The 21,678-nt window shown below is 54.0% G+C and overlaps 1 protein-coding gene across 4 annotated transcripts in view; it reads left to right on the top strand.

Moving 5' to 3' along the window:
* The window catches only part of TNRC18 (trinucleotide repeat containing 18), a 54,956-nt gene that overhangs the window by 9,920 nt on the left and 23,358 nt on the right, over window positions 1-21,678 (top strand). For 2 of the 4 annotated variants that reach the window (XM_071571379.1, XM_071571377.1), the window contains exons 2-13: window positions 6,917-7,042; window positions 7,464-9,269; window positions 12,496-12,598; window positions 12,976-13,181; window positions 13,391-13,537; window positions 14,030-14,214; window positions 14,976-15,399; window positions 15,892-16,839; window positions 17,491-17,666; window positions 18,360-18,496; window positions 18,950-19,078; window positions 20,905-21,079. In XM_071571379.1, the coding sequence (XP_071427480.1) occupies window positions 6,917-7,042; window positions 7,464-9,269; window positions 12,496-12,598; window positions 12,976-13,181; window positions 13,391-13,537; window positions 14,030-14,214; window positions 14,976-15,399; window positions 15,892-16,839; window positions 17,491-17,666; window positions 18,360-18,496; window positions 18,950-19,078; window positions 20,905-21,079 (4,562 nt within the window). The remainder of the gene's footprint in view (window positions 1-6,916; window positions 7,043-7,463; window positions 9,270-12,495; window positions 12,599-12,975; window positions 13,182-13,390; window positions 13,538-14,029; window positions 14,215-14,975; window positions 15,400-15,891; window positions 16,840-17,490; window positions 17,667-18,359; window positions 18,497-18,949; window positions 19,079-20,904; window positions 21,080-21,678) is intronic. The other 2 variants (XM_071571378.1, XM_071571380.1) reach the window with 2 other exon arrangements.

The following is a 21,678-nucleotide window of genomic DNA, read 5'->3' as shown; positions in this document are numbered from 1 at the left end:
AGAGCTGTTTGGTTGTGCAGGGAGAGCCTGGAGGTTTTGCTGGACCCCTGTTGGGGTGTCACGTTTAATTATGCCTGCAGAAAAGGAGAGACATCTGACGTGGTGGTGGATTTCAGGCTGGGGACACGTGGGAGAAGCTTCTGCTGTAGCAGCCGGCATTGACCCAGGAGTGTTGGCACTGGTTAGAGCATCAGGATTAACGTGGGACCAGATCAGTGCTTCCCAGGTTCTGTGTTTCAGGCTATGTGGACTGGCTGCACATCATGTCAAGAGTCCCAGTGTGATGGTTTCCCTCCTGGCGGCTCCAGTAGGAGGAAAAGCCACCTCTCTGCCAGAGGGATTTGTGTCCCCACCTGGGTGACTTCTCACTGTCTTCATGGAAATGCTGTCAGTGGGGAGCTGGTGGGTGACCTTGTGGAAGATCTGTCGCGTTGGTGTCTTTCTCTCACGTCCCCAAACCCTGAGGTGCTGGTACGTACCTTGGATTGCCTTTGACTTGTTAGATGGTGGAAGCTGAATCTGCAGGACACCAGGGGCAGAGCCGAGGCACGACCACCAGTCCCCTGAGCCCTTCCAGCCACTTCTCACTTTCTCCTCCTCCACCATCTCCAGGCTGTTGGAGCTGTTCCAGCTCCTCGCTGAGGAGGAGGATGAGGTGAACAGCAGGGCTCTCTCAGCCTGATGGTACTTATTTTCACAGAGGGCGGGAACCCCCATGCCCTTTGGTCACACCCTGTTCATCGGTGTGCCGTGGCTGCAGGGCAGCTGGTGATTCCCTGCAAGAGTAACACGGCAGGCAAACCTTGGCATGGCATCGGCACGGGGCAGTGGCTGCGGCTGGGCTGGTCGGAAACCCGGCATGAGCCAGCGGTATTCTGAGCTGACGCAGCTGCAAGCAGTAGTAAATAGTGAGCAAGAGCCACTTAAAGCAGTCTGGACACAAGATTCCCACGTGGAATAGAATAAAATTAAAAGAAAACAATAGAGAGCCGTGCTGAGCTGGAGGGAGAGCTCATCTTTGCTTTTAAGGTAGCGATTTTTGCAGCTGAAGGAAAGTGGTGCTGTGGTGTTGGAACTGGCAAAGGCAGGCAGCACGGACCCCCCTCCGAGGATGCTGCCTCCGAGCTTGCCAGGGCCCTTAGAAGATTAAATGGGGAGTTAAATTGCCCTGGCTGTTCTGGATCCTGGGGATGGGATCGAAAGCTTTCAGGGGATGCAGAGAAATGAGGCTGTAAATTAAGACTTTGAAGCAACTGCCAGTCCCGTGGCATGGGTTGTTAATGTGGCTGTGTTGGGTTTTGCGACAGCCGTTTGGGGCTACAGGGACAGGGATGGGGACTGGCCACCGCTGCAGTCCAGGCACATCTGATCTGGGGGCTTTGGTTTCAGCCTGGCTTGTTCAGGGGCTCGTATCGCTGGTGTCTCGTGAGTGGCACAGAGTCAAGGCAGCTCCAGTGCCTCGGGTGTCACTAGAGCTGCCCTGGCAGGCAAGGGAGGAGGTGGCAAAGATTTACACTGTCAGCACTCCGGGCTTGCAGCTGTTCGCAGCCATAAATGTGTGCATGAGGAATAGCTGTGGCCGTGCCTCGCCGAGCTGTGTGGGGCAGAGATGGGGAGGTGTGTGCTGGAGGGGGAGCCCTGAAAGAGTCTTCCCCGGGAATCTGCTGTTTCTGCAGGAAGAGGATCAGGGATACACTGATGACAGTGAGCCTTGGCAGCTGGTGCTAGTTCGTGTCTGTCCTGCTGGTGGTGGGAGGGACACTCGCTGTGCTTGGACTTCTCCCCCTTCCCCTCCCTCCCTGGCAGGACTCATGAGGACATAAGCGTTTATCCAGCTGTTTGTGGTGTGGACTGTTGTCCCAGTTGGCTGCCTGTGAGGCACTCAAGCCGGACTGGGGAAGAGGTGACTGTGCTCCTGGCCAAGGGCGGCTGCAGCTCCTGTTCTGTGCTGAGCCCAGCAGCCAACTGGGAGAACCCTGGCTGCAGTGGGGCTGCAAGTCTCCCTTGAGTGCCCAGTGGAAAACACTCCATGGAAATAAACCTAAAGCCACACTGCTGTGTTTCCCAGCCCTGCTGGACTTGGATTGAAGGCTTTTCAGCTCAGACCCCTCTGCGGCCACAGCCCCTTGCAGAGAGCACTGTGTGGTGCTGGCCTGATTTCTGGCAGTGTGTCCATCCATTGCAGCCCAGGGCGGATGGGGTGAGATGCCAGCGGTTGGAAATATTTCATAAGTGGCAGAAACATGTAACTGGCAGATGGGGCCAATGGGGGAGAGTTACTTCACTTCTCCCTGGGTGCTGGAGGCCGCTGGTCTTCCGGTGATGGGGCCGTGACTTTCCAGGCAAGGATGGCTCGTGCCCAGGGCTCAGCTTCAGGGTGTGCTTTGCAGCCAGCATTGCACGTGTCCACCTGCTTGCCTGGTACAGGCTGCTGAGGCTGTTCAGCTGTGTTGGACTTGATTAAGAGTCTTCTCCAATTTAAATGATTCTGTGATTTTATAACAGCAGAGACTGGAAGACCGTCCCAGGGCATGAGCAGAGGCTTTGTGGATGCCGTGCGTTGGTACTGCTGGCTAGTTTGGAAAGCAAGGAGCCAGACCAGGAGTGTAAATTCCTTGTTGAGTGGTGTCTCTGTGCTGCTTCCACTTACTGTCCTTGTCCCCTGTCCAAGTGAGCTGTCCCATCCGCATGAGGTTGGCAGCCAGTGTAGAGGGGCAGTGTGGGGATGCCATGAAGGTGCCAGCCAGTTGTCTGCAGCCATGGTGGGATGGAGCAGCTTTCCCAGTGCTGGCACACACCCATGTCACATCAGACATGTAGCCTGGCTCATTGGCTGGAGCTGTATCCGCAGGAGAGATGTATTCAGCTCCAGCGTGTCAGCTCCAGCGTGTCGCCTCCAGCATGTCCCCATCCTACTTGGCTCTTTCACAACCCAGGCTTGGCTACCTTATCCAGCTGGGACTGAATTGCAGGCCTGGGGTCTGAGGGAACGAAGTTGGAGAGAGCCCACAGGTTTAAAACTCTGTGTGACTGGTGGCACATGGCAGCCCATTCCACTGTGGGCACTGCCGCCTGGCTGCCTTCACCAGCCTCTGCTAGGGGATGCTTTCTGTCAGCTCTCTCCTCATGGGGAGCGTTGGCAAACCCCAAGCAGGCTGAGCACGTGGGGCCTGTTTCCCTCCCACTTCCCCCCGTGCGACCTCTCGCCTCCGGACGTTTGGTGTGTGGTTTGTGCGGTCGCTGGTATCTCATCCCCTCATCGGTCACATCCCCTCTTGGTGGTGAGTCACCGGGCCGTACCTCTTCCCCCCAAACTCGTGCCGTTTTGGAGAGCTGAGCAAAGATGAAAAAGATGTTTTCAACTGGGCTGATGCAGCTGCACCCACCAAGTTGCTCTAATAACAGCTCTTTGTGATTTATGTCTCAGTTGTGCAAACCAGGTATGTTTTATCGTCTTGGAGCTGGGAAGGAGGAGGATGAGTGTGTCCTTCTGTTGCACCCACTGGAGCATCACAGAGGTTTGCATTTTAGCTGCTGCCTGTCACCTTGCTTCAGGGTTAAGGTGGCTTGAGGGACAGTCTCTGTGCCCTAGACCTTTTTGCCCTCAGAGCTGGGCTGCTTTGGATAGTGTTGTGCCCATGCTGGCATGAGATAAGTGTTGATGGTACCTTCCTCAGGCGATCAGAGGCCGTGCTGATGGGCACGTGCACATGTTTGGCTCAGTGTAACTTGGCAAGGAAGGGGGGCACAACCAGTCTGGGGCTGGCTGTGATGCCAACTCACACCTCCCTGCCTGCACCATGGTGCCAACTTGCCTCTGGGCAAGCAGTTGGCTGGAGGAGCGTGGCTCAGCCTGCCGAGACCTGTCGGCGTGTCCCTGGGCAAAGCAGATCTTGCGCTGGTTCAGCAAATGCTCTGGCCCCGGGCAGATGGAGATGGTTGTGGTTTCCCCTTTTCCCCTCCCTTTCTCCTGGCAGAATCCCATGGCTGGGGTGAGCTGTGCGTTGCTCACTGCGGTAGAGTTTCTCCCCTTGGCATCGTTTTCTGGCTCGGAGATCGAAGGAGGGAGTGACTTGCCCGTGGCCGCCTCCTGCGAGTGCAGCTCCTCAGCACATGAAGGAGCAGCTTCTCCTCCAGGTCCTGCCTAGGGGAGTGGGGCAGCAGGTTTCAGGCTGTGTGTGAATCTTATACCAGCCCATCAGCACGGTTGCTGGAGGGCTGTAAGAAGTAAGGGATGCTCTGGCAGTGCTTTGGGGTTGGATTTGCATTGGGTTCATCCCCAGGAAGGCTGTAGCTCAGATCCCTGCTCTGGCTCTGGCTCCTGGCAGGGAACAAGCCAGGTAAATACAGCCTGGGCAGCTTTCCTGGGCACTTAGCAAGAGGAAACAGTGTCACTGGTAGACCTGAGGCTGGGGTTTAAGTGGTGCTGCTGGTCAGCCTAGTGATGCAGCCAAGTCATTGCACTGGCCTGTGCCTCAGTTTCTCCACCTGCAAAGCTTTGGGATGTGCTTTGAGCTCCTGTGCTAGGCTTATGTCTCTCCAAGGAGCAGTGCTGCTGCTGTGGACTTGTGGAAGTTACTGGGAAGGGCTGCCTGATGTCAGGTGGGTTTGGAGCTGGGTTGGTGGCATAAAGTCAGTTCTGCTGCTGTTTCCCAGCTGTCCTGGTGACGCTGCCTTGTAGGGTCCCCAATCTGTCCCTCCTCAACCTGTCCCCATCTTGGACACTTCCCATTCCTCCTGCTTCTGCAGCCCTGAGCTGAGGCTGGATCACTGTAGTGGGATGTGATGATGCTGATTGTAGGGGAAGCTCTGGGGCGTTTGGGTCTGGGACTGACCTTTTGTTATTACTGGGCATAATAAGATGGCATAAGCAGCGAGTTGCCCCAGTAGGACCAGGAATGTAACTGGTATTAAAATGTTTCTTTGGGTTAAGCTTCTTTGCTTAGGCACATGCAGGTGTCCTGGTGCTGGATGGCAGAGCTGGATTGTGTCCCCTCCCTGGAGTTCTGCAGGTGGCTCCATGTCCTTGCACCAAGTGCAATTGGTGCTATGCCATGGGTATCTGTGCTCAGCGGTGTCTGCAGCCATGAGATGTGTCTCTCCGTGATCTCCATAGCGGAGTTCCCGCCTGCGGGAGCAGCTGCAGCTGGGATCGAGCTCTGGCTGGGAGAAGGGGCTCATGTGGGGATGTCTGTGGCTGGGGCCCTGGGGCTGGTGTGGCATGGGGTGCTCCAGGGGGTTTGCCATGCTGCAACCATGTGCTCTGCCAGATGGGACTCACATTCCCTCAGAAATGTGTCACTCCTGCTCCAGATGCTGGCTCGCTGCCAGCCCAGCCATGCCGAAGCAGCACCGGAGCAGCACAGTGAGGGTGGCACGGCCAAGGCACATGTGCTGTGGAGTGGAGTTACTCACAGCTAAGCCAGGCTGAATGCTTCTGCATTCTATCCGGCTCTCTCCAGCTCTGGGAGTAAGAAAAGGTGTTCAGGAATGCTTCACAGTGCAGGTTTTGGGGTTACCAAGGAGAGGTGTGGACATGCATGTGCGCTCAGTGCCTTTACAGCACCATGGGAAAAATGAAATAGCAAGATTTGCCTGCTGGAAATGGGCTCTGGGTTGAACTTGGTGGGCACAGCAGCTCCCCTGGTCCTGCCGCTGGAGGGTTGGCGTGTGTGGGTGGTGTCGCTGGGATCTGTCGGGCGATGGATCTGGGCCAGGAGCTGTGCGGAGCACCGTGTCGGTGTAGCCCATATGCCGGGATGAAAACATGTACGCAGAAGAGATCCTGGCTGTCTAAATAATGTGAAATATTGACTAGCTCTCGCAGATGGTGCTCCACGTGCAGCTTTAGGGACTGAACTTCTCTGGCTCCCCATGGGTTTTGGTGTGATGTTGTTTTGATCTGGTTGGATGCTGGACTCTTGACAAAAGTTGTTGTCTGGTTGCTTTCAGTGGGATCATTGAATTTTGGGGAAGTTGGTTGCTAATGGGAGCTGAGTGGAAGGGAGGAGGGTTGCAGAGGGCTCCTTCAGATTCTCCTGATGGCTTTTACTCAGCTTTTAAATGATGGCTCTGACTGGGATCCTGGTTCTGGCAGAGAGTTGGGTTTGTAGTGTTGCACGGGTGTCGTTTGGTGGCAGTGTTGGAGAGGAATTGCTGCCTGTAGCCAAAAGCATGTGTTATTACCACTATGATGGTGATTGTATTCACTGAGGAAACGTGGATGATGATGATTTGCATGAGGATGTTGCTGGGGGGCCCAGTATCCAGCACATCATCCAGACCACTAGCAACAAGGCCTTGGGGACATGATGCTTTTGTATCAACACGTGGATGGGTGTCACGTTTTCTGCTCTATTTTGCCTTCCTCCGGGATAAGATGCTGGGTTTGGATACAAGAAACTGCTTTGTGTGAGCTGCTCTGGAGGATGTTCTCATGTTTTTTCAAAGCCTGTACCCAGTGCTGGGCACCTGCAGCTGTGACGGGCTGTGCTGGCAGGAGGGTCTTATCGCTGCTCTGGAAGCACATTGGGGAGTGCCCTCACCAACAGGTGGCTGTGCTTGTGATAAAACAGTTTACCAGCCAGGTGGTTTGACTGTTTAGTCTTCAGGTTAAGACTCTGCTCAGGTTGCAGCATGCTCCATTTTTTACAGAGTTGGAGTCCTGCAGAGGTGCCTGGGGCAAGCTGGGGAACCAGCAGTGAGGGGTCAGTACCCAAAGTGGGGTCCCTGAGCAGTGCTTCCTGCCATGGGCTGTGTGTGGTGTGTGTGATTTCTGTGTGCGTCCCCTCCGCCGGCGCTCCTGGCGCGCGGGACTGACAGCCACAACAGTCTGTGCTCCCGCGGGGCTTGTTCCAAAGCAACGTGCTGCTTGGGATGAAACATGTTTCCATCTTCTGTTTCCCATTTTCTGCAGGCTTTTCCCATCTGCCTAACGGTCTCTACCCATCGTACATTCCCCTGAGCCACCTCGAACCTCCCAGTGCCGGCAGTCCACTCCTGGCCCAGCTGGGACAGCACAGCCTCTTTGAGTCACAGAAAGGTGAGTCTGGGACCCTGTGTGCCCTTCCCACCTGTCACTCCTGGATGCTCACCCTGTGCTTTGTGCTTCTGTAGCTGCTGGAGCTGCTGGATGCTGGGGTGCTGGGGATGAGGAGGAGGAACTGCCTGGCTTGAACATTCTGGGATGTTCCCTGGTCTTAGCAGTACCAAGGTTTTGGATATAGCTGTGCTCTAGGAAATCTGATCTTGTCCCTCCTAGAAGCCCCAGTGTGCATCAGAGACAGGGCTGTCCTGCATCCCACATGGAGAAACCTGCTTGGTCTCCTCTGCCCTGTGCCCTCCTGTCTGAGGCATCCTTGAAACAAGTTCCTTCCTGGTTTGCCACCTCTCACCTGTCTGTCTCTGTGTAGGACTGAAGGGATTGGAGGCCTGTGATAATTTTGGTTGCTTTTTCTCTGCAGATGGGTTCTACCTGTCTGGCCATGCAGGCCAGTCCCCTTTGCACCCTCAGCCTCCCCTCTCAAGGACTGTGGGCAGCCACACGTCGAGCACTTTGCTCCGGGAAAAGGACCTTGGGCAGCTGCACAAGAGCTCGAAAGAAGGCTTGAAGGACTCCGGCGGGAAAGAGCGGGCATGCCGGAGTGATCTGTCCCTGCCCTTTGCCAAGAAGGAGAGCAAGCCGAAGGAGGAGCCCCGACCCCGCAGTGTGGTTGACCTTACACAGGATACGAAGCCCGACAGTGACCGGAAGGTTAGTGTGGTGGAGAAGGCCGTGAAGGTCGGTGAGCGTCTGTCGCCATTCCTGGCTGAGCACATGCCAAATCGGGGTACAGGCAGTGGGGAACCCAAGTCCAAGAACCCGCTGCAGAGCTCTTCCCTCAGCAACTGCAATGGTGGTGGGGACCCCATGCTAAAGGTCCTGGGTGCCGAGCAGGACCGCTGTGCCAAGGATCCCACTCGGCATGATGAGAACGTGAGGCCTTCTGCGCACGCCCACGCTGAGCGGCTGAAGCGGGGGGAGCCCCTCCTGCCCTCTGTGGGCACTTTGCACGTCTCCTGTAGCTGCCCGTCCCCACACCCCTCACAGACAGGGAAGATGACGCCAGCCACAACATTCCCTCCACAGCCCGTCCATTCCAGCATGTACACTATCTTCCCGCCGGCCAAGGAGCTGGGGAGGGAGCACAAAGTCATCGCCCCCACCTTCGTGCCTTCGGTCGAAGCCTATGACGAGAGGAGTGGGCCCATCCAAATCGCCTCGCAGGCCCGAGACAACAAGGGGAAGGACAAGGACCTCGGCAAGGTGGGGGTGCTGCAGTCGCCCACGGAGCGGTGCCTTGCGGATGCCTCCCGCACGCTCTTGTCCCAGGACTTCTCTTGTCACAGCGATGCCAAAAGGATGGAGGTTCTGAGAGAGAAGGGCTCGGTGATCAGGACAAACTCCATGGCACTGAAGAGACAGGTCACTTCAGAGCCCTTCCTCAACCGGCCGGGGCTGGGCTCTCCAGAGAGCAGGGAGTTCCTGGCCTCCAAGGACTTGCTGAAGCCGAGTCCAGAGGCAGAGCATCGCCCCTGCGAGCGGGACCGCTTCCAGCGATCCAGCTCCAAAGAAGCAGCAAAAGTCTATGGCACTTTGGACTCCTCCCGGCAGCACCTGGACCACGGTCAGCTGAAACCACCAGAGCAGAAGTGGAAGCCCTTTGAGATGGGCAACTTTGCCACCACCCAGATGGCAGTTTTGGCCGCTCAGCACAACCACGTCAGCCGGGTGGAGGAGGAAGCCAAGAAGGTCTACCTTGACCCCAGTGGCTTGCCACGGTCCTCGGTGGTGGGCTCGCGGGGCGCTGCGGACGTTCTGCACCCCACCTCACACGGAGAAGGGTCGGCCATGCAGAGCCTCATCAAGTACAGTGGCAGCTTTGCCAAGGAGACGGCGTCCCGGCAGAGCTGCGGCAAAAAGAGCCCCTTTGGTGGTTTGGGCAATGTGAAGTTGGACTCTGCACAGCTGGGAGCCTCCAAGGTGCAGCAGCTGCTGCTGCAGCAGCCATCAAAGCAGCTGAAGAGGGACCCCGAGAGACCTGAGAGTGCCAAATCCTTTGGCCGTGAGAGCATTGGCTCCCAGGGCGAAGTGGAGGTGAGGCACTTGCCTGTCGGCATCGCCGTGGCTGTGGCCCGGCAGAAGGACAACAACAGCAGCAACAGCAGCAGCAAACTGGGGCCCAGCTTGGCAGACCGGGATCGCTCCCTATCTCTCAGCAGCATCAAAGGTAGGTTCTCTAGGTGTGTCTCAGGGCTTCCCTGAGGAATCTGTTCCCTGGGAAGCACAGCCACCCAGTGCAGACTGTGTGCTATGAGCTGAGTTTGTTATCCTCAGTCCCTTTGGCTCCCTTCACACCAAAGGGCATGTTGTAAAACACAGTGGGAAGCAAAAGTTCTGTGGACAAGGTAGTGAGTCCCCTGTTCCTACTTCCATCCCCTCTGTTGACCTCTGAGGGCAATTCTCTCCATATGTTTGATCCATTAGCAAACGAGGTGACTGAGAAAAAGCCCTCCTCAAACCGCCTTTGTTATGGTGTGTTTTAATCTCACGTTTTTGATTTAAGCTGTGTTCCTGGTGGGAGGGGGATGGCACTGGAGAGATTCTGGTGCTTGGCTTGGCTCATGTAGCCAGGTAATGTCTGGGGGCTGCCTGGCACGAGGCTCTGGTGTGCCAAGGAGCGATGCCAAAGTGAGCGGCAGGCGAGCAATGATTGCCTTTCCATTTTCAGCCTTTGCCTTCCCCGTTTTTCTGCCTTTGCCCCCCTTTCCCAAACCTCAGGGGTGAGAAGCATTTTCTCTGAGAGCCAGCAGCTCCTCTCCCCATTCCCATCGCCTGCCGGTGCCTTCCCCACAGCCAGGCGGGAGCCGACCGAGGACCTCGTGGGCAGCACAGGGAGCTGTTTGTTCAGCCGTTCAGTCATCCCAGACGCTCCCAGCTTGCGTTAAATGTAATTTACTGAGCTGAACTAAAAGGCTGCAAACAAGGGTTGAATTCTGGCAGGCCTCTGGGCTCGTTGCTAAGTGATGCAGTTGGCTTTCAGACAGAAAACAAGACTGCTTTTCTCCTCCTCTCGCCCCCCAAATGCTGCCCCCCCTTTGTGTGCCAGGAGATATTCGTCTAATAACATTAGCTTGCTTGCGCTGAGTGGACGGTGCTTGAATGTTTAGACCTTTTAAGAAGGAGAAAGCAGGCTTTAGTTGGCTAATCTGTAGTATTTGGCAAGTAAAATGCAAGTATTTAGTACCGGGCATTGGTTGTCAAGGGAACGGACCTAAGCCTTTCCTCCATGCATAACTGATTGAATTTTTTTATGCAGTCCGTGCGTCATGTTCATATATATAGACAGAATGATCATTCACTGTCCGGACAATCATCAGTCTGTCCAGAAAAGGGACTGTCCTGTTGGCGGGATAGAGGCTGGGCGGGAATTAGAGGAATAAGAGAGCATGTGTGTGTTTGCATGAGGGATGAAAAAAAGATGATAAACTTGTCTAGAAATAACAGAGCACCAGGCATGTAGAGGGGAGAGGGAGGAGCAATGATAGAATAACAAAATAATGTGTCTCTAATGGGAGTCTGGGAGTGGGGGCCAACTCACCTTGTGACGAGGAAGGGAGGGAGGCAGGCTGTGAGCTCTCCAAGGGCTTGCTCCATATTGCTGACACTGAAGAGACAGCTGGGCACTGATTGAGAAAAGAAATACAAAAAGTACCTCCAAGGAGGGAGAACCTGGGTTAGAGTGTGGAAGGAGATTTTTGAGTGAGTGTGGGTGCTAGTGGAGAGGCATGGAGGATGCTGGGGCTCCAGAGGGATTTGTGAGCCCTCATGCTGTGGAGCCTGAGTAGTAAAAGTGAGCAACAGAGGCTGCGTGGGGCATCGTTCAGTAAATTGAGGAGATGCTGGTTGGGGACATCCACTGCACGTGGTGTCCTGGCAGACTGCGAGGGAGATGTGGTGACCCTGGAAAGTCCTTCGGGAGGGAGAGTTGTGTGCCAGGTTTTAAAGCGTCTTTGTTTCCTGCCTGGAGCCCATGGAAGGAGCCTTGGGGAAAGGAGCTGGGAAAGATGTTGTCTTGTTCCTGGATTCCTTCTGACAGTAAAAGCTGAGGGAATTGGAGACTTGACAGCAGAAAACCCATGGGCTGTCCAGGTTTGTGGAAATACACAGTGGAGCTCTCCTTGAAAAGACTGCCTGTCAGCAGAATAGACTTGATGTTCTGAGATGCCTTCCCATGTGCCAAACCATATCCAGACAGGAAAGTGAGGACCCTGGAAGGGGCTGCTTGGGTGCAGTCCTGCAAGACTGTGCTGCACTGCTGAGCCTTGTGGGATGCAGAGCATGGCCTGGGCAGGAGATGTGCTGGCAGGGAGCACCAGGATTTGGGGGGAAGCAAACACCTTCCTCCTGGCCCTGTTAGACAGGCTGGGTGCTCACTGCAAACAGGGCTGGAATTTGGGAGTGGATCGTGTTGCTGAAGCATAACATGAAGAGGGACAGTAGGGAATTGTGGAAAAAAAGAGTATGCAAGAGAGAAACTAGGGAAAAAACTAGGGGAAAGCAAGCTTAAAATCAGGCAGTGGGGTGAAGACCTTGGATAAAGATGGGAAGGGTGGCCCCAGTACCTGGTCCTGGCAGAGCCAAGCTTGGCACTGCTGTTCACTCCTGTGAAGTGCCTCCTAACCTCTCACAGACACTGCTACAGTGCCAGGCAGTATCTGCAAGAGCTGTTTGATTCTGGACAAGCGGTTTCTCCAGCCAAACATCCATCCCCCCTTTTTGGATTGCTGCCCTCATCTACCATATGTGTCCCTGCCATGCCAGACCCTTTCTTTGTTGCATGTCTCGGGGGAGTTGCAGATTTCTGCTAACAGGTTGAATTACAAAGCAGAGTGTGCTGGTTTTGTGAGGGTCCATATTGTTAGTTCTGCCTGTTGCAGAAGGACAGGGATTCAGAGCATACCCAGTGCTCCCAGGCTGGTGTATAAGAGCAGAAGATGCTTCAGAAGGTGCAGAGATAAAATCCTTTCCCTCCATGAGACATGCTAAGTAGAACTTGGTGGTTTCATGTAGGCATTTAGCTGTGTCTCTTCTCCTGAGACAGAAAATCTGCCACTGTCCTTCAGCAACAGTGGTCCTGTTGGTCCTGTTGCTTCCAGGCTAGTGGCTGTCTTGTCCTGGAAGACCAGCCTGGCCTGGTAAGTGGGTCCCATGATGGCTTGAAGACATGAACTTCAAACCACATAAATCTACCAGGAGCTGCCTCAGTGAGAATATCTTGATCACACAGAAAGCCTTGTCTCATTCTTCAGGATTTGAACCTGAAACAACCTTGGGGAGAGGGAGTGATGTTTGGGTATGCTGGCTCCCATGTATGGCCTCTCCCTGCCCAGGAGAGTGGGGACAGCTTTCCCCAGACTGTTTGTCCTGTCTGATGGTGCTGGGTTGTCTCTTAGGGCATGGACGCTCTGAAGATGACTGTGGAGATGAGAGAAGCCGCCACCGGGACAGCCACCTCCTGGCAGGGCGCTTGGAACGGGATCAGGAGAAGCTGCTCAGGTGAGGATCAGAGGGAGATGGGATCTCATGATGTAGAGCCACAAGCTGTGCTTGGGGACAACCTGTCCAGAGAGGGGACAGGGCTGATTCCATCTGGTATAGGTGCTGGCACCAGCCTTGCTGGTGCAGAGAGAAATGTTGAGTGGGGAAGATGGGACTATAGACAGATCCTGAATCCTAACAGACTGCTGCAAATCCATGCCTGCTCTAAAGGGATGGAAAGATGGGGTATTTGTTCTGGACGTGATGTTAACCACCTCCATCACAGCTTTCCTCAAGTGACTGAATGGTTTACAGACACTTGTTCTCCATACTGGCCCATACCCCTGGGCTCCTCCATCACTCTGATCCTCTCTCTCTTGCCTCCTCCATAACAGAGAAAGCAAGGAGCTGGCAGATTTTGCCCGGATACACCCCTCCAGCTGCACCACGAATGGTTTGAACTCCAACCTCATGGTGACAGGAGGCCCAGCCTTGGCGGGCTCCGGGCGCTGGTCTGCAGACCCAGCTTCGCACTTGGCAGCCCACCCCTGGCTCCCCAGGACAGGGAGCCCCTCCATGTGGCTTGCTGGCCATCCCTACGGTGAGTGCCCTGGAAGGGAGCAGTGTCCATGGGGTGTTCACACTGATGAAATCCAGGGAGAGGTGTTGCTACATGCCCAGTGAGGCTGCTCGTTGATGACTGGGAAAAGGGAAGGAGGTATTTGGAGCAATGAAATGGTGGATGACTTCTCATGTGGGTAGGAGCTGCCTGCATCCCCTGAGTTGTAACTTGGGTGTTTCTTCTTCCAGGACTTGGTCACCCTTCCCTGCACCAGGGCATGACTCCGGGCTTTCCCCCTGCCATGGGGGGAGCTCTCCCTTCCGCCTACCAGTTTGCCAGAGACCCACAGTCGGGGCAGCTTGTTGTGATCCCCAGTGAGCACTTGCCACACTTTGGTAAGGATGTGAGCTTGTCCCTGAGAATGTGAGCTGTGGAGAAACCAGTCTTTGGAGAGGGATAGAGAGAAGCCTATGTACCCATGGGGACCAGCAACCACAGCAACAGGGTGGGGGTGAGCTCGCCTCTCATTAGGTGTGTTTTGGATATGGAAATGTGTGATCTGCAGCATGGCTCTTCATCCCCTGTATGACTCTGTAGAGGTAGAATCCTTGGTTAGGAGAATCTATCATGGGCTCAGCCATGGACCGTCGAAATGAGAGTGGCTAAAGAGCAAAGCAGGTCTGATGACCCCAGGACCCAGGGGTGATAGGACTGAAGCTGTCAAGGGAAGTACAGCAGTCGTGCCCCTCTGCATTTCTGCATAGCCCAGTGTTTGGCATCCCCCACAGCCTGGGACTGTGGTAGAGATACTTGCCCTGAGCAATCCTGAATCCTCTAAGTATCTGTACCCTGCTGCCTCCCTAACTGCAACTCTGCTCATTCCCCAGCGGAGCTGATGGACCGGGCACCCCCACTGTGGCCTGCCATGTACCCCCCGACCAGGAGCTCCCTCCAGCACGCTCACCAGCTCCAGCTTCTCTCCCATCAGCAGCTGCTGCGGCAGCACGAGCTGTACATCCTGCAGCAGCAAGCAGCCCACGCCATGGAGCTGCAGAGGAGTGCCCAGCTTGTGGTATGTTTTCAAGATCTTCTTGCTTGGGTGTGAAATGAGCCTGAAGTTGGAGTGTCTGCAGAGAAGAAGCAGCTGTGCCTGTGTGGCAGTTGTGTCTCAAGGATATGGATGCAATGAGTGATCCTTCCGTGGTCCCTGAAATACGAAGCATTTGGTGTATCCTGCAGTTAGTGTGGGGTTTGGATAGGTTTGGTGTAGAGCCATTGAGCAGTGCTGTCAGGAGAGCTGCCCAGCAGCAGCATGACATGGACTCCTTCCCTAGGGATGTCTCTGTATAGTTGAGTGGTTTCATCCCTGGTCACTTCCAAACAAACCTTGTGAGCAGCTCAGAGAAGCAGCTGCAGAATTTGTAGCAATCACACTGGTTCCAGGAGGCAGCTACTGTTCACAGAATGGTTTTGAAAATCAATGAGCTTTCATTTGGGTGTTTTACATCCCCTTCATTTTTATAGTGGTCCTCCAGTTTTCAGCCTTCATTTTACATACAGGCTTGCAAGGCTGGAGACTTAGAAATAGAAGTGGGTCGCTTTGGATACAAGCAAAAGCTTGAGACATCATTCTCAGGACTCCTGGAGCTGGGAATTGTAAAGAAGCTATTGCAGATCAGTGTCACCCTCTGTCAGATTGGTCTTAAAATGGTGTTTCATTCTGGTGCATATCTGATAAGACTGTGTTTTGGTCTTACTTTGGGGGTAGGTCACTGCCACTTTGCAGGAACAGGAGGAGATGCCATGCTGAGATTTGCTCTGTTCTTGTCACAGGAGAGATTGAAGGCCAACGAGCAGCGTGTGGATATGGAAGAGAAGGTGACGAAGCGGAGTCTGGACAGTGCCAAATCAGGCCTTTCCTCCTCTGCCCCAGGACTGGTGCACCGAAAACCACCCGTGCTGTCTCCCAGTGCCTCCACGTCCTACAGTAAGGCTGTGAGTCCACCTCCCCTCTCTCCCAGGGCCTCACCCGTGTCTGTGCTCAAAGCTGAGGTGATCCAAAAGATGGAGGAGCCACCTTCGCAGCCAGCCTACTCCTACCCTGCCACCCCCAGCTCCCATCCTTCCAGCCCGCCCCCCGCCTCTCCACCCCCTGCCCCTGCCATCCCTCCAAAGGAAGAGGCACCTGAGACCGTGGAGAAGAAAGACCTGGAGTTGGAAAAAGAGGCTGCCAGTCCATATCAGGCCTTGTTCCCAGGTAAGAGAGCCCTGCTTTGGCAGAGTCCTGTTGTGTTTGTGCCTGCCTCCCTTTTTCTCCTCAGTCTTTCCTGCTTCTGTCCCTTCCCTTAGGGAAAACCACATAGCTCCTCTAAAAGGCAGGGCAGAAGCAAGGAGCAGGCTTAGTGTGATGGACTGGGATTGATGCCTGAGTCATAGGGGTACCTGGGGCTGTAGCCTCTCTTCCTCCCTTATGTCGAGCCTGGGTTGGTTCCTGCAGGGCTGAAGTCCCAGAGGGAGAGGATGCAAGAGGCAGATCCCTTTCCAGTTACAGGAGAAACGTGCAGAAGGGACTTTTGGGGTGCTGCTGCCTGTGGCAGCTTGGCCAGGAGAGAGGTGCCCAAAGCAGCTACTGCTTGAAAACAAAAAGAGACCAGAGATGGTGAAGGCAAAGGGAACTATGCCTTAGTGAAAGAGAAGGTGGTTAGGAGACTCAGCCATTACACAGCCTGTCCTGTCTGATATCTTGCAGAGATCCCCCCTGGATATCCATTTCAGTCCCTGCCTCCCTCCTTTGGAAGACACTATCCCTACCTCATCCAGCCCGCCCCAGCATCTGATGCAGATGGCCTGGCTCCTGATGTCCCACTGCCTGCTGAAGGATCTGAGCACATGGAGCTTTCCTCAGAGGTCAAGCCCATCCACCTGTCTCCGTCCAAAATCCTAGAGCCCATCCCAGCAGCAGCAGAAGAGGAATCCTTGGAAGAGAGGGTGAAATCAGAGGTGCAGATGGAGGAAAGCCAAGAAGGCATCTGTGAGCAGGACATGGGGACTCTGAACATCACCACCTCCACAGCCGTCCCAGTGCAGAATGTGGAGAATTGCAATCTCCTGTTACATCAAGGTGAAAGCCTGGGTGCTATGGAGCAGGACCAGGAAGACCTCCAGAGCTGCCCACCTCCTTACCAGGTTGTGGCCTGCCCTGCAGAAGCAGAGGCTGAGCCAGAGACTGGGAGTGGGGCTGAAACCTGCTCCATGCACATGGACTATGACGGTTTGCTCGTGCATGCGGAGAACGAGGCACCGGAGATGGACTTGACGCCCCAGCGGGAGGAGGCCTCTGCAGCCATGGATCTGCAGAGTGCTGATGTGCCCCGGGGAAGAGAGTTTCCCAGCCTTCCCCCTGAGGAGGGTGAGCAAGGGCCAGAGATCCCTTCCTACACAGAAGAGGCAATCTCTTGCCAAATCCCGGATCTGGACATCAAGCCAGGTGACCCACTGGCTGGGATGAATGCTTTGGTGGCTGCTACAGAAATGCCTCAGGCTTGTTCCTTGTTGACTACCACCACTGTCACTCCGCCTCAGATGAAGGTGGAGGTGTTAACTGACCAGACCCTCGAGCAGTCCTTCCTGCAAGGAATCACTTTGCTAAGTGAAATTGCAGAGATGGAGCTGGAGAAGCGGAAGCAAGAAATGCAAAGTAAGTTGTCAGTGTGGAGTCTGATCAGCTTTAGGCCAGGTTGGGACTCCCACTGTATGGTCCCTGTGCTCTGCGTGTGGGCAGAGGAGCCAAGGCACTAGTGGGATCTCTTGCAGCCATAGCCAGGCAGCAAGGAGAGCATTGCCATGAGTTGCAGGAGAGGCTGGTACTTCAGATGGTGTTGGAGCAGGGTTTTTTGTTGCAGTAGGCTGAGCTACGTGTGGCTTTTGTACTGCTATCCCTTCCAAAGGCCCTCGCCATGTCTAGACAGTTTGTGGTATGTGTAGCGGAAACGGAGCCCCAGTATCCAAGAGCTGCCAGGGTAACACCCTTCTGGCAGGCACTGAGTCTCCAGTCTGTTGGGGTTTGGCACAAGAGGCCCCAGTAGCTCCAGATGACACTTTCCAAGAGTTTGGCCGGTCCTGAAAAGAATCTCACCTTCCAGTAACTTCCTGAGGTGAGACATGATGGGAACTGCCACCTGCACCATGGCTGGGTACAACAGGAGATCTCAAGTGGGAGCTAAGGGTGGCTGGGAGGCTCCTTGAGCAGCCATGGGCCAGAAGGGACCATCAGCCCCTCCTTGTGCCTATGGGAGAAGCAGTCTTGGAATGTGAACCTCTACAGCTTTTTTTTTTCTGTCCTTCCCAGCAGGTCCAGAGAGTTTTCCTGTCCGGCCAACACTGGAGAGTTTGCTGGCTGCCAGCACCCACATGCTCATGGAAGTACTTTCCACCCCCTTTATGGAAAGTCTGAAAACCATCCGGCTGCCTCGCGAGCTGAATCCCAACAAAAAGTACAGCTGGATGCAGAAGAAAGATGAACCAGTAAGTAGCTCGTAGTGTGGCTGAGCCTGAAAAGCCCTGGTGCGTCCACTGACACAACTCACTGTGGCAGCCCCTGTCTGGGGGGCTCGTGCTGAGTGTCTGCATTCAGCAGAGTGATCTGGCACTTTCCCTGTGTCATGTTCCTGACTGAAAGGAGGTGGTGTGTCCGATGTAGCTTCCTGCCTCATTTGTGAATCAAAGTTCAGCAGGATCCTCGTCAGCCCTAAAAGTGGTGTGTGTATACAAAGCCAGAGAAACTCGTGTGTTACTGTTTTGGCAGACAGGATAAATAAATAGTGTCAGGAAGGCTTTTCCTTGTTTTTTTCTTTGCTGACTCTTACCCATGAGAGAGACCAACAAACTATTTTGTACCCAGCAAGTAAGTGTTCCAAGATAGGATAAATTGTGGTCTGTCTTTTTTAAAGAAAGTAAAAGATTCTCCATGACTGTATCTTATCCTGCAGGTTCTTTCCCAGGGTTGTAGTCCCTCAAAGCTGATGCCATCCCATACATAAGCCACAGAACATCTTTGCTTGGCTGGTTTTCTTGGGTACTGCTCTGGGGCTGTGCTTGTGGGCAAGGGGTCTCTGCTCCTCTGTCAGCACCAAGGGCTTTCTGCCATAGCATGGGCACCCAGAGTGCACCACCTGGAAAAGACTGACCCTCTCACCCCCTCTTGCCTCCCCTCCCTAGATGTACTCCATCAAATCAGCCATTGAGAACATGGATGCAATGGAGCTGGACTACAGGATGAGGCTGGCGGAGCTGCAGCGGCGCTACAAGGAGAAGCAGCGGGAGCTGGTGAAGCTGCAGCGCCGAAGGGACTCCGAGTAAGTCACAGGCTGCTCACTAGGTCTTGTTTTGTTTCAGCTGGGCACTTTCGCTGCCTTTTGGTCCAGGAGGAAAAACAACCCTCCATCCCTCCCTGTCTCTTCTCCTCTCCTCCTGGTACATCCCGCCAGAGCTTTGCACAGCACACTCCTAGGCTACGTGACACAACAACCTGGTAACTGGTGAATGCAGCTGGGAGACCGTGTTAGGGACAACCTTGGCTTCAGCAGCTCAGTTTAGCAGTTTGGTGGCAGGCGAAGGTTCTGGGTTGGCTCCTGTTCTTGCTTGCTTTCTTTAATTATTTTCCCTTTTTCTTCTTTTTGGATTTCTTTAATTTTTTTTCCTGTTTGTTTTGCTCTTTGGTTGCAAAGTTTGCTTTTGCCTTTATTTTTCTTTGCTTTTTTTTCTTTTTGTTGCCTTGGTTAACAGTGAAGCGTGTGGTTTTTTTAAAGGGAAAAGCATGACGAGAAAAGTAGAAGCTTGGCGAGAAGAGGCCCTGGAAGGCCCAGGAAGAGGAAACTTGGATCAAGCGCTCTGTCACCCATTAAGGAGAGAGGGAAGAGTGACAGCAAGAGTGGAAAGTAAGGCTGGAATTTGGGGAAGACGGGAAAATGGCAGGGTCGCTGCGCCAGGGTCTTACTTGGGGAGAGCATCTCGGATGGAGCTGGGGCTCACCGTGGCCGGTCGCTGGCTGCGGTGGTGTTATGGAAGCGTGTGCCTTTAACGTGTGTCCTTGGAATACAGTGCCAGCATCCTTCCTCCCCGCAGGTAGAGGTGTCTGTGGTGTTGTGTGCAAGTAGGACAGGCAGTTGAGCAGTTGTGAGGTGATACGGAGCAGCCGGTTGGGCAGGGACCTCTAGGTGAGCTCGTGGTGTCAGGTAGTGTGTCCTCGTGTGTTTTCAGGAGAGCAGATGGTGCAAGCAGGTGCTGTAGAGCTGGTTGCAGGAATGTTGATATCAAAAATGGGAAAATCAGGGCTATTCCAGGTTATCTACTTGGTAGCACTTTTCTGCTGTGTTTCTTCTGTCTTCCTCTCTGTTCCTGAATCAGTGGGAGTTGGTTTCACCTGAACTTTCTCTTTCAAGAGTCTGGATCATTCTCTCCTGCTTTTTTTCTGTTTTTAAAGTCTGGCTGCCCTCGTTTGGATGCCCAGATCCCACCACTACGGGCCGTCTAACCATCTGTAGGTGGCCAGACCTCTTCAGTGGGAAGCCACCTCCAAGCTGCCTCCCTCTGTGCTCCATATTTTTGCAAATAACCTTTCAAGACTACAAATGAGATTCAGGTGCCCAGCTCCCACTGACCAGTGCTTCTGAAAATCTGTCCTCTTGGTGGCTCTATGTTTTGCTCTTTGTGTTTGGGTGGCTGGACAGGCAGGAGGCATCCAGAGGTGTCTGGAGTTGTGCATGTGTGTGTGTGTGATGGTGTGGTGTCACAGGAGTGCTTGAGCAGGCTGGCATGGGAGATGGAGATGCACACTCAGCTGGTGTCCAGGGCCTGAGGTGTTGGTTTAGCTGTCTGTGGAGGTCAGCAGAGAGGATGCAGGGGAGGGAAAATGCCTGGAAGCTGAGGAGGCTGCCCTGTGTCAGTGGCTTTGTGGTTGTATGACCAGCAGGCTTAGTGTGAAGGAGGTGGCATATGAGAGCTGTTAATGTAGGCTTAGTAGAGGTCTTCAGGTGTGGACTGATCATCACCAGAGACTTACTGGAGACAGCTGAGTAGTAGGAAAAGACGTGCTTATAGTCTCACCTACTTTATTTTTTATTTTCTTTTCTTATTTATTTACCCTCTCCTTTCCGCCCAAATCCCAAAGCAAGTCTGGTGACACAGATCACAAATGCCTCTCACAGAGAATCCAGGCTTGTAATCACTCAGGGCGAGCCAGTCCCTGCCAGGCCCTTGTCCCTCCATGTCACCTCCCGTGACAGTTCCTTGCCATCTCCTTGCTCATACCTGAGCAATCAAAACAAGTGCCTGGGCCGTGAGGCACCTCCCTGGGCCTCAGGAATCTCTCTCTGAACCTATGGAGCCCATGGAAGTAGAAGTGGGAAAAAACTTCCAGGGCCATCTCAGCTGTCTGTCCTCCCTGTTCCTGCTCTGTACCAAATCAGACGCTTTTTTGGTGGCTGTTACCAAGACACCAAGTATTTCCTTTCAGAGACCACCTTGCAGGTCTCTGATTTCAGGCACCCTCATCTGTGCTGGTAGCCAGGAGTGTGCAAGAAGGGCTTCTTGGCTCTCCTGTTTGGTGGAAAACCTGGTCCAAACTGCTGTCACTTCACAGTGGACTTGGCTCATGCTGAGGATCCCCACTGTCCTAGGAGGCATTTAACCTCACTTTTGAGCTTGGTGGGGTTCACAGGGAGGAAAGCCCCCCACCTTGACCCATCCTGTGCTTGGCTTGCAGACTGAGCAAGTCCTTGTTGCTCTCTGAAGACTCTGAGACTGGCGAGGGCATGAAGAAGAGGCACAAAGGGGCCCTCCCGGAGGAGGATGAGGATGTGGAGAGCAGCAGTGGCAAGATGAAAGGGAGGAACCAGAGCTGGGAAGAGCACGATGCGGCTCCCAGCTTCTCAAATGAGGTCAGTGCCCTCGTGGGGAAGTTGAAGCCACGGGCCAAAAGCCAGTCTCTCCTCCTGCTTTGCTTGTGTTGGCTTGGTCTGGATAACTCCTCCTAATCTTCCAGTGTCTGCTTTCAGCTCACGTAGGTTTAGATGCTCCTCACGAGAGGGGACTGTGCAGCAGAGGGGCTATAACGTTGGCTGTCAGAGGTTGAACCTCTTTGGTAGGCAGCAGTGAAGTGCCTTCGAGCCAGCCAGAGCATTGCAGTGCTGCACCAGCTCTGAATCCAGAGCAGGGCTTGTCTTACCCTGAGATAGCAGAGGGAATGGACTTTCTGAAGCGAGGGAGGAAAGGGAGCACAACCTTGCTATTTTAAATGCAGAGTTTTCTTCTGCTCCTGTTGAGGCAGTGAGATATTTACTGGAGCTTTAAGCTTATGATGGAATCCAAAGTGCACACAGGCAAAGTACTGAGTTAGAGCTGCTGTTATCTAGCTGTAGCACATATAAAGTATATTTACTTTTTTCAAGAAGCAAGAAAATGCTGAAAAGAATGTTAACAGCCCTGGCTGTAATGCAGTGATGCTGATGCTCTTGCTGAGAAGTATTTGAGTCTTTCT

Source organism: Pithys albifrons, chromosome 16, assembly GCF_047495875.1.
Source record: "Pithys albifrons albifrons isolate INPA30051 chromosome 16, PitAlb_v1, whole genome shotgun sequence".
NCBI lineage: Eukaryota > Metazoa > Chordata > Aves > Passeriformes > Thamnophilidae > Pithys > Pithys albifrons.
Note: the sequence above shows the minus strand (reverse complement) of the source record. Positions and strands in the feature narration are given on the sequence as shown.